Source organism: Rhincodon typus, chromosome 7 (assembly GCF_021869965.1).
Source record: "Rhincodon typus isolate 14 chromosome 7, sRhiTyp1.1, whole genome shotgun sequence".
NCBI lineage: Eukaryota > Metazoa > Chordata > Chondrichthyes > Orectolobiformes > Rhincodontidae > Rhincodon > Rhincodon typus.
In genome coordinates this window covers 67,288,408-67,305,738 of record NC_063338.1, presented here as the reverse complement: position 1 = coordinate 67,305,738, position 17,331 = coordinate 67,288,408, and the positions used below count along the sequence as shown (strand labels likewise).

General features: G+C 40.1%; 1 protein-coding gene across 4 annotated transcripts in view; it reads right to left on the bottom strand.

Moving 5' to 3' along the window:
• Positions 1 to 564: 564 nt before the first annotated feature.
• rab3gap1 (RAB3 GTPase activating protein subunit 1) overlaps positions 565 to 17,331 on the bottom strand; it is an 80,807-nt gene continuing 64,040 nt past the window's right edge. For all 4 annotated transcript variants that reach the window (XM_048598936.1, XM_048598937.1, XM_020530350.2 and 1 more), the window contains 6 exons: positions 10,976 to 11,203; positions 8,957 to 9,053; positions 8,626 to 8,729; positions 8,420 to 8,535; positions 4,213 to 4,315; positions 565 to 1,322 (listed from right to left, as the gene is read on the bottom strand). In XM_048598936.1, the coding sequence (XP_048454893.1) occupies positions 1,080 to 1,322; positions 4,213 to 4,315; positions 8,420 to 8,535; positions 8,626 to 8,729; positions 8,957 to 9,053; positions 10,976 to 11,203 (891 nt within the window). In that variant the 3' untranslated portion in view covers positions 565 to 1,079. The remainder of the gene's footprint in view (positions 1,323 to 4,212; positions 4,316 to 8,419; positions 8,536 to 8,625; positions 8,730 to 8,956; positions 9,054 to 10,975; positions 11,204 to 17,331) is intronic.

Genomic DNA, 17,331 nt, shown 5'->3' with positions numbered 1-17,331 from the left:
GTGAATGGGATCAAAGGTTATGGGGACAAAGCAGGATTAGCCTGTTGAGTTGGATGACCAGCCATGATCGTGAAAGATGGCACTCACTTCTGTCTTCTACATTAAAGGCTAAATGACATCACAGCCTACCATGACTCAAACTATAAAATATTCGTAATATCACTAGTATTAGAGTTTTAAGCAAGATTTCAGCAGTTCAAAATGAAAGTAATACTGTAATGATAGAGGAATTTAATCTTCAGATTGATAGACAAACAAGGTCTTAACTAAATCACAAACTCAATATAAAATTATATCCTTCTGATCACTTTTTCTAGAGAAATTCTTACCAAGTAATATATCTCATTGCTCAACACTGGATCTAGTTGTTTAACAGCACTGAATACTTTCTATCAACACATCCTTTTCACCTTTAAATCGGAGGAAAAACTATAGGTTTGTAGAACAAGTTAGCTATAGGGACATTAATCCATACAAATCTCTACCCTAGAAAGCACTGGAGTCTAGTTTAGGCACATTTTTGATCTGGTGAGTCCAGGGTTTTTACAAGAAAACAAAAACACCTGCTTTAATAAGATTTATTAATGCAATAAAATTCTTCAAGCATGCACAACCAGCAATGTCTTTGATGTGGAGTACATGTTACAGAACAGAATTCTTCCACATCATTAGTAGTTCTATAAACAATGTTGCTACTCCTGCATTAACCAATATAGCAACTGAACTAATGACCATATCAAAATTCACAATGCACTAATCAGTTTCATTTTACATTTGGACAGTTTCATAATTATAACTATACTTTTTTAAATATTTGTGCTGAAATGGAGATTCAGACCATTATCTGCACTACTGCCAGAATCAACGCAAGTTTTCTACATGTGCATGCATTGTACTTGTTTACACTGCTAACTTGAAAAACATTTAATAGCATTTTAGATTGGGCCACCGATGTTTAACATAGAACCCAAACATATTCCTTTAAAAGTCTACTCGAGTATGTGAACATATGTAGGAATGACATTGAATTATTTGGTATGACAATATTTTAATGGGTTAAATGATCAAATATCCAAATCCTAAAAGAATGATGTATCTGATGAAAATGCTCCAGCTAGACGGAAGTCATCTTTTAACATAACACAGTACATGCGTTGTGGTAAAGATTTGGAGTATGGTGCAGGACGAGGTGCAGATGTCCGGAGAATTATTTCACGTCCAGTTGGAGGAGGAAATTCTGATACTGTTCCTGAGCTTGACCTGTGCTCGTCAGAAGAATCTGGCTTTCTAGGTTCATCATCAATTGGAGTCAAAGTAGCAGTCTTAAATAAAAAGAGATGATTTTTGTTTTACACCAATTACATCTGAACAATGGTTAAAATTAATTCAGTAGTCAGTGACAGGAGCAAAGTAGTAATTTAGTGATATGCGCAGAATTTAATGAGGAAGCCGAAAATTAAGTTGACCAAACATGTAGGTACTGAAAGTGATTCTACAAATATACCTAAAATAATACAATAGGCTCTGTGTTTGAAATCATTCAATGCCTCTGAACCAAGAAACCAGATCAAAACTGACTAATGTTTTTAAAATGCAAATTAATTACTTTATGAAGTGTGAATATACAAGTTCAAATCTGACTCATGGCATACAGCAGACTTGCACTGAATGAACATTGTGCTTTTCACTCAAATTAACAAGTGATTACGATAATATATTTTAATATTTTGAAATATGTATAAAAACTTGGTAAGAAACACTTCCCATAATATTAGTGACATTCTCTCTGAATGATCTGGTCAAGCATATGGGCCATTAAAATAAATCTTGTATTTAAACATAATGAAACAGAAGTCAGAATCATAATGTTTTATGCTAGATTCCTGCCGTTTATACACTATTCTAAAAAAAACTGCATCTACATGAGGCATGATATGAGGGTAATGGAGGAGAAAGGCTGGTCGTTACCTCTTCAGTAGATTCAGCCAGCTTGAGAAGGGTTGAGAGAATAGTAGTATTAGGAGAGAAACAATGATGAAGAAAGGAAAGTCAAGTCAGATGGTTAATAAGGGGTTAAACAAAAGTTAAAATAAATATTTTCATTTTAAAATATGAAAACACCCCTTTGACATAAAACACTAAACTGATCACTATTTAAACAGCCATCACTGGTATTTATTACATAATCAACCACTAGAAATGTCATAAAACAATAGATATGTCAACAGCAATTTTAAATGAACAGGCTATTAATTACCAGAAACCTATAAATGGCGCACAGCAATTCACTAATTTAACTTCACACTTTGCCATTGCTGTTTCAAAAAAAGGGAAGGGGACAGTTTTCATTATTATGCTCAATGAACAGATATTGAATTCCAATGTTCTCTTCTGGCTTGTTACTACTGCTGCCACGGAATCTCCCTTGTTGCTACCATTTTGAAACTAACTGATCTATTCATTTACATGTGCTCCATATAGCTACAGTACCCCATGTGCACATAAGCATCAGTGTATAATTGCATTACTGGCACTGCACTGGATTTACTGTGGAAATGTACAAGGAGAACAGAATAAAGTTAATTCCAAAGGAATAGCAGCTTCCCTGTCAAAAGCAGAAATTGCAATATTGGTTCTCACAACCCAAAAAAAGTTTAAATTAGTTAAATTGCTCGAATTTAGGGGAGGCAATGGCCTAATGGTATTATAGCTGGACTGTTAATCCAGAAACCCCAGATAATGTTCTGGGGACCTGGGTTCAAATCCTGCCATGGTAGATGGAGGAATTTGAATTCAATAAATATCTGGAATTAAGAATCTAATGATGACCATGAATCCATTGCTAATTGTCAGAAAACCTCTCTGGTTCACTAATGTCCTTTAGAGAAGGAAATTGCCATCCTTACCTGGTCTGGCCTACATGTGACTCCAGACCCACAGCAACATGGTTGGCTCTTAACTGTCCCCTGGATAATTAGGGATGGGCAATAAACGCTGCCTAGCCAGTGACGCCCTCATCCCATGGAAAATAAAAAATTATTCATCTATGTACTTAACTGACCTCTTGGGTAGTATTCTGTCCTTTCCAAAAACAGCTGTAACTTTGATAACTCTCCATTAAGAATTTTTACAACTTTAAGAAAGCTAGGATTGGAAGATCCAAGTGTACATAATGTAAGGATGCTTATCTTAACCTGGCAATAGCTATATCTGTGCTTAGAGCCTGTATGGTACATTTGTAAGACTATATCATCAATAGGGTGTTAACATGCTGCTGATCATTGCTCAGTAAATTGTCTATTCCTTGTTTCTAAAAAATTCAAAACAATTCAATCCTCATTTATTATTCCAATATTTTGCCTTCTCGTGGCATAAAAGAAAGAATTTGGATGATCTCATGACATCTCAATCTACCAAACAACCAACGAACTGTAGGCATTGCAATATTTTAGAAATTGCAATGGCCAGTTTGTGCACTGCAAGATCCTACAAACAACACTGTGATAATGACCAGATAATCAGATTTTCTCCCGTCATGTTGTTGAGGGATAAATCTTAGAGACAACTCGCCTGCTCCTATTCAAAAATAGCAATTGACTTGTTGAGATGGTTTAACATTTCACCTGAAAGACAGCACATCCACGAGTGCAGTTTTTCCTCTCACAACAGATTTTTGTGCTAACCCTGTGCAGGGAACTTGTACCCATAATCTCTGTTTTAGAGGAGACACCCACTGTGCCATAGCTAACAGAGCAATTGACTCACAGGATGGCAAGTCACTTGATTTCATTTTGTGGCATGCTGTACAGAGAGCTGTAATGTATTAATGCAAACAGCATTTCAAATGATTCTGTCCATGTTATGTTCAGCAGACCTTAACTGAAAGCATGAAGGACAATGCACAAATATTCTAATATTTATTTATTTGTTAGATCCCTTCACATATTTGCTTGGATTGGAGCCTTTAATAATTTCCTCAGCAATATATATTGCATTGCATACTGTTCAGTTTCCAATGTAATAAAGTATGAAATTGACCATGTGTTCACTCGCACATTCCCTTGAACTGTGTTATTAACCGGAAGGAAAAAAATGGTACTGCATACCATAATCTTTACAAGATGGGCAGAACAACTGACAAAAATAATTGCTGTATTTTTTTTAAAAAAAGAAATCCAAACATTGACAGATTCAATTTCAGTTTGTCCTCACCCTCTGTGCATTCACAAATAGTTTGTAAATAATGCTCCCTGTAGGCCCTCGTCCTGCTCCAATGACTGGTACTTCAGGCTGTTCTAAGAGTTGGCTCACGAACCTAATGGAAAAAAAATTAAACCAGTGAATGATACGTGAGAAAACTTCATCAATCTTCTGAATGTCTACTAGTATGCCCATTTCAGTTCAATTTTAGACAAATTCCAAGGCTAGATTTGCATGAAACTGGTAGAAACATCAAAAACTGAGCGCTTATTATGCAAGACAGGCAAATTATCATTGAGCACATTAATAATCCATACTTTTAAGCAAAATCACAAATATTGTACTACATGTCAGTAATATTCTAAGTATATCTAAATCTGTATGACAATGCTTCTATTTCAATGCCACTGTTCAAGGAAAACAAGAATACCATTAGATTAATCAATCATTATTTGTTAATGTAACAAAGAGCCACAGCTCGACGTGACACAGTTCCCCTAAAGAGAAAGGCACTGCTGCAGGGGGCTAGAACATAGGAGAGTTTACGCCCTAAAATTATTGAAAACGATATTGAGTCTGGAGGGCTGCAGGGTCCCCAAGCAGAAAATGAGGTGATGTTCTTCCAGCTTGCACTGAGCTTCGCTGGAATACAACAGCAAGCCAGGGAACAGGGTGGTGCATTAAAGTGGCAGGCAACAGGTAGTTCAGGGTCTTTTTTGCAAGCAGAACTTAGACATTCTGCGAAGTGGTCCCCAAGTCTGCACTTCGTTTCGTTAATGTAGAGGAGACCACACTGTGAGCAGAAAATGCAGTAGACTAGATTGTGGAAAGTGCAGGTGAAGTGCTGCTTCACCTGGAAGGTATGTTTGGGACATTGGATACTGGGAAGGGAGGAGGTAAATGGGCAGGTGTTACAACTTCAGTGGTTACAAGGGAAGCTGCCGTTTTGCTCTGGGGGTGTTGGCAGTGAAGAGGAGTGGACCAAGGTGTCCTGAAGGGAACGATCCCGGTGGTGGCATCTCACCAGAGGCGGCAGAAACGGCATCCGATGATCTTCTGGATATGGATGCTGGTGGGACGGTAGATAAAGACAAGGGGAACCCTATTGCTGTTGTGGGAGGGAGAGGGGGTGTGGGCAGGAGTGTGGGAGATGGGTCAGACTCCGTTGAGGGTCCTGTCGACAACAGTGCTGGGGAAGATGTTATCTCCGATTTCTCTTCACAGATGCTGCACCCTCTCAAGTTCAACAACATCCTTCCTATAGAAGGGCGACCAGAATTGAGTGCAGTATTCTAAACTGTCCTCACCAATGTCCTGTACATTCAAGGCTGAGATAGACAAATATTTAAATCAAGAAGAAAAATAAAGGGTTATGGGGAATAGGCAGGAAAAATGGAGGTGAGGATTATCAGTTCAATGATGAACTCACTGAATAGTGGGGCAGATTCAATGCGCGTAACTGCCTACTTCTGCGCCTACGCCCTATTGGCTTTTATGGGTTCTGGAATGCTGGTCCAGTGACATTAGCACAGTGCCCCCAGTCCCTCAAGAATCCAATTTATTTTTTATTTTAACAACCCACCTCAAATTTATCAATTCCTTATATAAGGATTAACAAAAAAAAACTAAAGAACCCAGTTATTTTCATTACAAGTAAATTACAAGCAACAAGAGTGAAAGTGAGGGAAGGTTAGGGAAGAGGAATTGGCTAAATTAAAATGGAACTGGAGGGCAAGATACTGCACTCCTATCCCCATGCTGTCCACCACTCTCTACAGACTTTGAGGGAGCTGGTGGGTACCATGGTGCTCCCTCTTCAAGGGCATTAGAATGGGATTAAAATAGATCGTTGATTTTGACCGACATAGGTGCGACAGGCTGAAAAGTTTTTTTCTGCGCTGAGGACCTCTATGACATCCAGACACAAAAGTAGCTGTGGAAGAGATGCCTATGGTCAGGAACAATGAGTAACTCCATGGCTCATTGTCTAGACCTATTGATGGTTCTTTTCGCCAGTCCGAAGAACCCAGTTTTTTATGTGTACTTTCTATCGAGAGATGCTTTTAAGTACCACAGAACTTTTTTAAACCACCACTAAAAAACCTGCTACTTTCTTTTAAAACATTTTTTTCACCACCAAAACACCAATGCTTCAAATTAAACAAAAAATTTACAAGCATCAGCATTAGCACAATTACTAGTAGTAGTTAGGAAAGGTAAGGAGACAGGGAGGGTAAAAAATTAAAATGGAGTTGGAGGTGAAAATATGGCACTCCACTGTCATGGTGCAAACCTCTCTCGAAAGTTTCAAGGGTATTGGTGGATGTGTATGATCCTTCTCCAAGGACACCAGGTACAAACATAGCTGTTGAACATAGGCTAGCAAACAGGATCTGTGACCACCAAACCGACTGCTTGGACCTGTTGATGGTTACCTTAGCCAGGCCCAAGAACTTAGTTCTTTGTAGGTATTTCTAATCAGCCTGATCAGATGTGTTGGGGCACACCTCTGGAATAAGTGAGACTTAACTTCTGGCTCAGAGGTAGAGACACTAAAAAACCCAGTTCTTTGTTTTTTCTGTGTACACACTAACAAGTTGACTCATCAAAACAACCAAAAAAAAAGCCAAAAAAAAAAAAGAATCAGCAAGCATTGCTCACCACGGGCAGTTCAACATAAAAGCCAAAAAGATAGACAAAACAAGGGAGGGATTAAATCAAAACAGTGTTAGGAGAGAGATAATGCACTCCAGCCCACCTCTTTCTAAATAGCCTTAAGGGTACCAGTAGACAATGTCAACTCCCTCTCCAAAGATACCCAGGTACAAATGAAAGAACCAGTTCTCGTTGATTAAAAAATATCCATCTGTTCAGAGATGCTATCATAGAATCATAAATTAACTAATTCCTACAGTGCAGATACAGACCATTCAGCCCGTCGAGTATACCCCTCCAGATCCCCACTATATCCACATAACACCGCATTTACCATGGCAGATCCAACTAGCCTGCACATCCCTGGACACTGCAGGGCAATTTAGCATGGCCAATCCACCCAACTTGCTGATCTTTGGACTGTGGGAGGAAACTGAAGCACCCAGCAGAAACCCACACAGACATGGGGAGAATATGCAAACTCCACACAGACACTTGCCCAAGGCTGGAATCGAACCACAATGCTAAACACTATGTGTCTCCGTGCCACCCAAAATTACACATCTCTGGGAGCTGATGGACTTGAACCCAGGCCTCCTGGCTCAGAAGTAGGGGAACTACTACCACAAGTGCCATTTTTAAAAAAAACAAATCAACTGATTCAGACATGTTATGACACCTTCAGAGCAGGGAGGACTTAAACCCAGGAAACCTGGCTCAGAGGTAGAGCCACAACCTCTGCATCACAAGTATCTTAGTTTCATATTTTCTAATCACCCTGTTTAGAGATTTTATTACATACCTGTGGAGCAGAAAGGAGTTCAACCCAGGTCTCCTGGCTTAGAGGTAAGGATACTGCCATTATGCCACGAGAACACTTTGGCACTTTTTAATATTTTCTAATCAACCTGTTCAGCAATGTTATTGCAAACCACTAGAGCAGATGGGATTTGAATCCAGACCGCCTGGCTCAGAGGCCAGGGTAAATACCACTGCATCATCAACTGCTCTCAATCAACTGAAGCTTTTCTGCTTTACCCTTAAAGGGATTTGCACTTCTATCACTAATTAACACTGTGTGGGATTACTGTACAGCATGTTTGCAGCCTAGTTGGGCAGTAAAAGAGGAGGTCCTTCATTCGAAGGCACTCAGTACTTGGTCATAGGTCCTGGCAACAAGCCGTAGGCTACCCATTGACGAAACACATTGTCAGAGTCCACCTCCCAAGGCTCCATCCTGGTATCATTTTCCCTTTTTCAGGGATCCTTAGTAAATGTGCAGGAGAGTTACTAGCATTAGCCACCACTCCTGGAAAGCTTCTGGCCTGCCTGGCTAAGCCCTCGGGGGGCAGCATTTCCCCAATGGGGTAGGTTCCATAATGAAATCTCCCTCATGGAGCCAGGAACCCTGGTGACAGGTTTCCCTCTTCAGATTAGGAACTTCATTCCCTTGGTCGTGCCAGAAATTGGGTTGGCAATGGGACTAAAGTGACACTATTGGTAAGAAATTGTAAAAATAATTATCAAGTTACTGATTAGGAAAGCAATATCATACATCCTTCACCTCTCCAATTCTTCACGTTCCTCTTCCTTTTCACATTTCTGGATTCCAAATTTAGCTTGAAGTGATCTGGATCTTGCAATAATGGCTTCTGAAGCTATTATCTGACCAATTATCTCCTAGAAAAAAATACCATATAGTTGTTTTCTAAAAGGTCCATTTTACAAAAATTATAAATATTCTTGATGGGTAATGCCAGCAAAACTTACTTCCAATTTTTTGATATCAGGGTTTGAATATCTTAGAAGTTTGCTAGCATGAGCAATAATCTGCTGAATTATTTTTCTCACAGAGGGGATATCTTCCATTGATTCTGTTGAACATAGTAAATAAATTAGCTGTACCATTACTACTGAAAGGACAAAGATAAAGTAACACACGTGAAGACCATAAAGTAGAATAAAGGCTTAACAAACAACTTAAGTCAATTAGCACCTTAGATTGAAATTCTACAAAATGCTGAAAACTTTCAATCATAAACAACTACAAATATTTAAAAATGTTAATGTTATATCTGGTGTATTCACAAAACAGTTTTACCTTCTTCTTTCACTTTCAGCAATGCAGCATGCAAAATGCATGGTAGTAAATGTCGAGTCAAATCTGCAGGTTTTAGGCCAACTAAATAGTGAAGAACCTGAAAAGGAAACATGTCTTATTAAATGGGTCTAAATTTGCAAACAAGTACCATTAAATTATGGCTAAAATCCCATGAGTAGAGCCTTTACAAAAAATGCATCAGATATTATGTTATCTTACCAGTGAAGACTTTGTAAATTACATCATCCTTCTGAGGAAGGGTCACCGGACCCGGAATGTTAACTCTGATTTTTTTCTTCACAGATGTTGCCAGACCTGCTGAGCTTTTCCAGTAACTTCTGTTTTTATTCCGGATTTACAGCATGCGCAGTTCTTTCAGTTTTTATTAAGGTTTCTCTGATCTCTGCCCATAAAGTCTGTCACACCTGGTATGTGCTTAGTAAAATTTCTTCTGTACTTTCTCCTTCGATTGGATATCCTTACTAAAGTAAGACACTCAAAACTGCAGTCTAACGAATGTTTTATACAGATTGTTTGTTTGATTTCGTACTGTATGCTCTGTATGAAAATTTAGAATTCTGTAGCTTGTGCATCATAGAGTTATCGACCCGTTCTCCTAGATCTTAAAAGATGTTTGCATGTAAATTAAGTTTCTGTATTTTGCTACTTTTTAAAAGATCTACTATTGAGTGTACATTTCCTATCCTCCTCCTCTATAATTTTATCTGACAGTCTGTTTAATTTAGCAATTTATAACGTCCTGAAGTTATTAAAGATATTGTTTACATTTCTATTATCTGTGTATTTTGATATTGTGTATTTTTACCTGGGAAATATCACCCTTCACATCCGTTTTCCATCTGCTAAAAAAACACGAATTACACAACACTATATTGTCTGTACTGACAGCAAAAAATGCTGGAGATCATAACGGATCAGGCAGCATCCATGCAGAGAGCAAGCTAACACTGAGTCTAGATGACCCTTCATCAGAGCTACCATGTTGTCTATCTTGTCATCAATATTTTGTATTTTTATGATCATATTTCTTTTCTATTTATACAGTTCCAATGCTACAACTTACCAAATGACTGAAAATCCATACAAACACCACTCACTCTATTACCTTAATCAACACATTCCATCATTTCTCTAAAGGGATCTATTAAATTATCTTTAGTCAAAGCCCCAACGGCTGTCCTTAATTAACGTATAACTTTAGTCAATTTTATGCCCTGTAAAGCAGCAATGTCCACTAAATCTGCTGACTAGACATATTCATGGTTACAGCCACACAATATTAGCTACATGCACTAATTTTAGTCAAAAGCATCTTACATATTTTCACAACACAGGTAGATGAGCTTTACACGTACGTTTACTTAAACTTGTGTTATTATTCAATATCACTTTACTGATAGACACACAGAAAACGCAAGGTTATACACTATGCATTGAAGGCTACCAAAATCATACGCTGACAAAGGCATCTATTACTCATTTGCTTACCTCACAGTCAATGATTTGGACAACAATGGTCCCTCAAAGCTTTTCTACAATTAATATTAAGTTATGGTTACTCATTGTTATCTCTGTTTCGCTTGTAGAAATATAGCCTTACAAACTTATGGTAAAACTTTCATATTGCAACAGCCAATCATTTATGGGCTGACTTCTGTTAGTACTGTGTAACAGGCCTGTGTTTCCCCCACTTTGAAAGTCACCAACATTTTCAGTACTGTCTCCACAATTATTATTAGTCTATTTAATTGGCTACATCTCCTGCTCATGAATCTTTCCATTTCCAACATCAATACTCACCTGTAAAGTGAAGCGAAGAATAACGTCATCACAAAATTTCTCATCTCAAATTCTCTCTAATCCTTATTATCCTGCTTTTCAAGTGCCTAAGATCCTTTGCTATTTTCCCAAACTGCAAACTGCTTTCACACGTCTCTCAGCACTTTTTTTTTCCTCTCACAATTGCATCATTAGTGTAGCTATTTAAATTAGTTATACCTTTTCAGCCTCCCTTGTGTCATCAAAGAGACGTCTTTGTCGTCGAGCAGGAATTGACTTTGCTGTTTCCCATGCCTCCACCCACATGTTACCAGGAATTTTCATTCTGGCACTTAACTCTCCTCTGAGAACTTTGTCACCTGTTTCATCAGTGAATTCTTCCTCAATGTAGTCACGAGGAGAATACCACCTCACAAAATCTTCCAGACAACAGCCAGGATTTGCAGCCTAAGAAACAAATCAATTGAGTCACAAAATTATTTTAATTGAAAATTTAAGTTATTTTCTTTAAGTAGCAGTGGTTATTGTTCAAGTGTTTATTAAAGAAAATTTACTTCATGTAACCCCAGGCAATTAAACATCAGCATACTTTTGCATCTACCCACTACCCTCCTCTCCAAAGAGTTATCAATTGGTACTAGCAATTATTGCCCATCCTCAGTTGCTCTTGATAAGCTGCTTTCTTGAACCACTGCATATCCCCCAATGTTACTGGGAAACAGCTCCAAGACTTTGAACCAGTGACACAGAAGTAACAGCAATACCTTTCCAAGTCAAAATGGTGAGTAGCTTGGAGAGGAACTTGCAGGTGGGAATGTTTCCACGCATTTTTTTTTATTCATTTGTGGGATGTGGGCATCGCTGGGTGGCCAGCATTTCCTGCCCATCCCCAGTTGCCCTCGAGAAGGTGGTGGTGAGCTGCCTTTTTGAACTGCTGCAGTCCTCCTGCTGTGCATCTTGTATATAGTACACACTGCTGCTCCTGAGCGTCGGTGGTGGAGGAGTGAATGCTTGTAGATGTCGTGCCAATCAAGCCAGCTGCTTTGTCCAGATGGTGTCAAGCTTCTTGAGTGTTGTTAGGGCTGCACTCGCCCAGGCAAGCGGGGAGTATTCCATCACAATCCTGACTTATGCCTTGTAGATGGTACATAGGCTGTGAGGAGTCAGGAGGGGAGATACTCACCACAGTATTCCCAGCTTCTGGCCTGCTCTTGTAGCCACTCTGTTAATGTGCTGAGTTCACTTGAGCTTCTGGTCAATGGTAACCCCCAGGATGTTGACAGTGCAGGATTCAGTGATGGTAACACCATTGCATGTCAAGCGGCGGTGGTTAGATTGTCTCTTATTGGTGATGGTCATAGCCTGGCATTTGTGTGGCGTGAATGTCACTTGCCACTTGTCAGCACAAGCCTGGAAATTGTCCAGATCTTGTTGCATGTAAACATGGAATGCTTCAGTATCTGAGGAGTCACAAATGCTACTGAACATTGTGCAATTATCGGTGAACATCCCCACCTCTGACCTTATGATGGAGGGAAGGTCATTGATAAAGCAGCTGAAGATGGCTGGGCCTAGGACACTACCCTGAGGAACTCCTGCAGAGATGTCCTGCAGCTGAGATGATTGACCTCCCACAACCACAACCATCTTCCAATGTGTCAGGCATGACTCCAAACACTGGAGCGTTTGCCCCCGATACCCATTGATTCCAGTTTTGCTAGGGCTCCTTGTTGCCACACTCGGTCAAATGCAGCCTTGATATCAAAGGCTATCACTCTCACCTCCCCTCTGGAATTCAGCTCTTTTGTCCATGTTTGAACCAAAGCTGTAATGAGATCGGAAGCTGTGTGGCCCTAGCGGAACCCAAACTGGGTGTCAATGAGTAGGTTATTTCTGAGCAAGAGCTGCTTGACAGCACTGTTGATGACACCTTCCATCATTTTACTGATGATCGAGAGGAGACGGTAACTGGCCGGGTTGGATTTGTCCTGCTTTTTGTGTACAGGACATACATGGGCAATTTTCCACATTGTCGGGTAGATACCAGTGTTGTAACTGTACTGAAACAGTTTGGCTAGTGAAGCAGCAAGCTCTGGAGCACAAGTCTTTAGTACTATTGCCAGAATGTTGTCAGGGCCTGTAGCCTTTGCAGTATCCAGTGTCTCCAACTGTTTCTTGATATCATGTGGAGTGAATCGAATTGGCTGAAGACTGCTATCTGTAATGCTGGGGACCACTGGAGGAGGCCGAGATGGATCATCCACTTGGCACTTCTGCCTGAAGATCACTGCGAATGCTTCAGCCTTATCTTTTGCACTGACGTGCTGGGCTCTTCCATCATTGAGGATGGGGATATTTGTGGAGCATCCTCCTCCAGCGAGTTGGTTCATTGTCCACTACCATTCACGACTGGATGTGGCAGGACCGCAGAGCTTAGATCTGATCCGTTGGTTGTAGGATCGCTTAGCTCTGTCTATCACTTGCTGCTTTCACTGTTTGGTGCGCAAGTAATCCTGTTTGGTGGCTTCACCAGGTTGATAACTTATCCTCCAGTATGCCTGGTGCTGCTCCTAGCATGCCCTCCTGCACTCTGCATTGAACCAGGGTTGATCCCCTGGTTTGATGGTAATGGTCGAGTGGAGGATATGCCGGGCATTGAGGTTACAGATTGTGTTGGAGTACAATTCTGCTGCTGTTGATGGCCCACAGTGCCTCATGGATGCCTAGTCTTGTGTTGCTAGATCTATGCAAAGTCTGTCCCATTTAGCACGGTGATAGTGCCTCACAACACGATGGAGATTGTTCTCAATGTGAAGGTGGGACTTTGTCTCCACAAGGACTGTGCGATGGTCACTCTTACCGATACTGTCATGGGCAGATGCAACTGCAGCTGGCAGATTAGTAAGGATTAGGCCAAGTATGTTTTTCCCTCTTGTTGGTTCCCCCACCACCTGCCACAGACCCAGTCTAGCAGCTATGTCCTGTTGGACTCGATCAGTAGTACTGCTGCCGAACCACTCTTGCTGGTGGACACTGAAATCCCCCACCCAGAGTACATTTTGTGCCCTTGCCATCCTCAGGGCTTCCTGTAAGTGTTGTTCAACATTGAGGAGTACTGATTCATCAATTGAAGGAGGACAATATGTGGCAATCAGCAGGAGGTTTCCTTGCCAATGTTTAACTTAAAGCCATGAGACATCATGGGGTCCGGAGTCAATGTTGAGGACTCCTACAGCAACTCCCTCCTGACTGTATACCACTGTGCCGCCCCCTTTGCTGGGTCTGTCCTGCCGGTGAGATTATAAGGCATGATTCTGTGAGTATGACTATGTCAGGCTGTTGCTTAACAAGTCTGTGAGACAGCTCTCCCAATTTTGGCACTAACCTCCAAATGTTAGTGAGGAGGACTTTGCACGGTCTGTTTCTGCTGTTGTCTTTTCCGTTGCCTAGGTTGATGTGTCCAGTTTCATTTCTGAGTCTTTGTAGCAATTGGTACATCCGAGTGGCTTGCCAGACCATTTCAGAGGGCGGTTGAGGGTCAACCACATGGCTGTGGTTCTGGAGTCACGTAGGCCAGACCAGCTGAGGGTGGCAGATTTTCTCCCCTTAAGGATCTTAGTGAACCAGATAGGTTTTTCTGACAATCGGCAAGGATTTCATGGTGATCAGTAGATTCTTAATTCCAGACTTTTTTTTCTTGAATTCCAATTCCACCATTTGCCATAGTGGGATTCGAACACGGATCCCCAGAACATCTGCTGGGTTTCTGGATTAATAGTCTCGCGATGATACCACTAGGCTATCGCCTACCCCTGCTGCCCTTGTCCTTTTAGATGGCAGTGGCCGTGGGTATGTATGGTCTTCAAAAGCCTTGAGTGATTTCTGCACTGCATCGTGTAGATGGCATACAGTGGCATTACTGAGTGCTGGTGTTAGAGGTACTTAATGTTTATGTGCGGGGTGGCAGCAAGCAGGTTGCTTTGTCCTGGATGGTGTCAAGCTTTCTGATTGTCTTTGGAGTTGCACTCTTCCAGGCAATTGGCAAGTATTGCATCACAATCCTGACTTGCACTGTGCAGATGGTCAACAGGCTTTGGGAAGTAAGAAATGACTTACTCACTGCAGGAGTCTGAGCCTCTCACCTGCTCTTATCGTCACAGTATTTATATGGCTAATCCATTTCAGTTTCTGGTCAAAGGAAATCTCCCAGATGTTGATATCAGAGGATTCGGCGACAGTAATGTCATTAAATTAAAAAAAAAAGAAAAAAATCGAGGAACAATGGTTGAATTCCCTCTCGTTCGAGATGGTCATTGCCCAATACGTGTGTGGTGCGAATATTTCTTAGTACTTGTCTGTCCGAAGCTGATATTGTCCGGGTCTTGCTGCATTAGGACATGGACTCCTTCAGTATCTGAGGAGTTATGCATGATGCAGAACATTATGCAATCATTAGCATGACCTCCAATCCCATGCACTTTAATTTTGCATGCTAATTTCTTACATGGAACCTTATCATATGACTCCTGAAAATCTAAGCAAAACACATCCACTGGCTTCCTTTTGTCCATGCTACCATGATCAAAATACTCCAGCAGATTTGTCAAACAATTTCACTTCCATAAATTGTTTGGCTAACAGAAATGTGGGTCCATTATAGGTAGTCTGGAGAATTTATAAAGGGCAACAGAGAAATGGCAACGAAGCCAATGATTATTTTGTGTCTGTTTTCACTTGAGAAAAATACAAGAAATCTCTCAGATCTACAGATCCAAGTGGCTAGAGAAAATGAGTGAAGGAACTTAATATTAGTTAGAAGACTGAACTAAAGGAATTAATGTGGCTGACAATTGATAAATCCTAAGTCTACATTTTGGAGTGCTGAAGGAGATGGCTATAGGGATAGTAGATGTATTGGTGATTATCTTCCAAAATTCGATAGATTCTGCAATGATTCCTTCAGACTGTAAGGTGGCAAATGTGATCCTGTTATTTAAGAAGGGAACAAAGCAGAAAACAGCGAATTACTGACCTGCAAGACTTAGGTCAATAGAGAAAATCTAGATTCTATTTTAAAGAATGTGATAAATAGATAAATGGATGATAATGATCTGAGCATAATCAGAATAGAAAATCAACAGGCTCGTCAAACACAGTTTTTTTGAAAACGTTACAAACAAAATTAATAAAGGACAGCAAATGGACATTGTATGTTTATCAAAAAACTCTGAAAATCTAAAGTCCCCACAGAAGGCTAGTGAGAAAAATTAAACCACATGGGATAAAAAGTAATGAAGTGGCATGGATTAGCAATTGGCTAACAGACAGAAGAAATAAATGGATCATTCACACACTTACAGGCTGTTACAAGTGGGCTACTAAGAGAATCAAGATCTGGTCCTTGGTTGTTCACAATATATGTCAATGAAATGGATGGGGAGTGGGAGGATAAAATATATTTCCAAATTTGCGAATGATACAATGTGGGAATCAGCATTGCAAGGAAGACACAAAACAGCTTCAAGAGGATTTAGACAAGTTTCCTGTCTGGATACGAATATAGCAGATAGAATATAATGAAGAAAAATGAGAGGTTATCCACTTTTCTGATTAGAACGGATTTGCAGAGCATTTCTTATATAGGAGGTTGGAAAATGTAGATGTACAAATGGACCTGGATGCTCTTGTCAATTTGTTATCGAATACTAGCATGCAGACTATTCGGAAGACTAATGGAACGTTGGCCCTTATTGCAAAATGGTTTGTGTACAATAGTGAAGTCTTGCTCCAAATGTTTGGGAACTTAGTTAGATTGCAGCTGGAGTATGGTGTGCAATTTTGGTTTCCTTATCCCATGAAAGGTATTATTGTCATACAGGGAGTGGAACAACGGTTCACCAGACTTGTTCCTGGGATGGTGGGTCTGTACTTTGAAGAGAGTTTGGGCAAACTGGACCTGTATAGAGTTTTGAACAATGAGAAGTTATCCCATTAAAATTGCCAAAATACTTAAAAGGGATAGACAGGGTAAATACAGGTGAGATTTTTACCCTAGTTGGGGAGGGAGCTATTTCAGAGGAAATAGTGGGACTACAAGACGCATATTCCCATAAAGACAAGGGATGGCACTAAGACCAGGAACTCTGCATATCAAGGAATATAAAGCTTATAATTAAGAAATAAATAGAAACTTATTGCAAATACCAAAGACCGAATATACGGAGTCACAAGTATAAAAAATGGCAACTTGGAAAGGAAATCAGGAAAGCAAAAGGATTGCGTAAGAAAGAATCAGTTGGTAGAATAAAGAACAACCCAATGGGGATTTTTAAATATATAAAGAGCAAGACAATAACTAGGGGAAGAGTAGAGCCTGTTACAGACCATCATTAGACTTTTAACTCCAGATTTTATTAAGCTGAAATTCCATCATTTGCCACAATGGATTTCCAACCCACATCTCGGAATATTACCTAATGTCTGAATTATTAGTCCAGAAACAAAACTACTACATTAATCATATCCTTTTCTAATAATATACATATCACTTGATCTTCTAGTGCATTTGAAGTGAT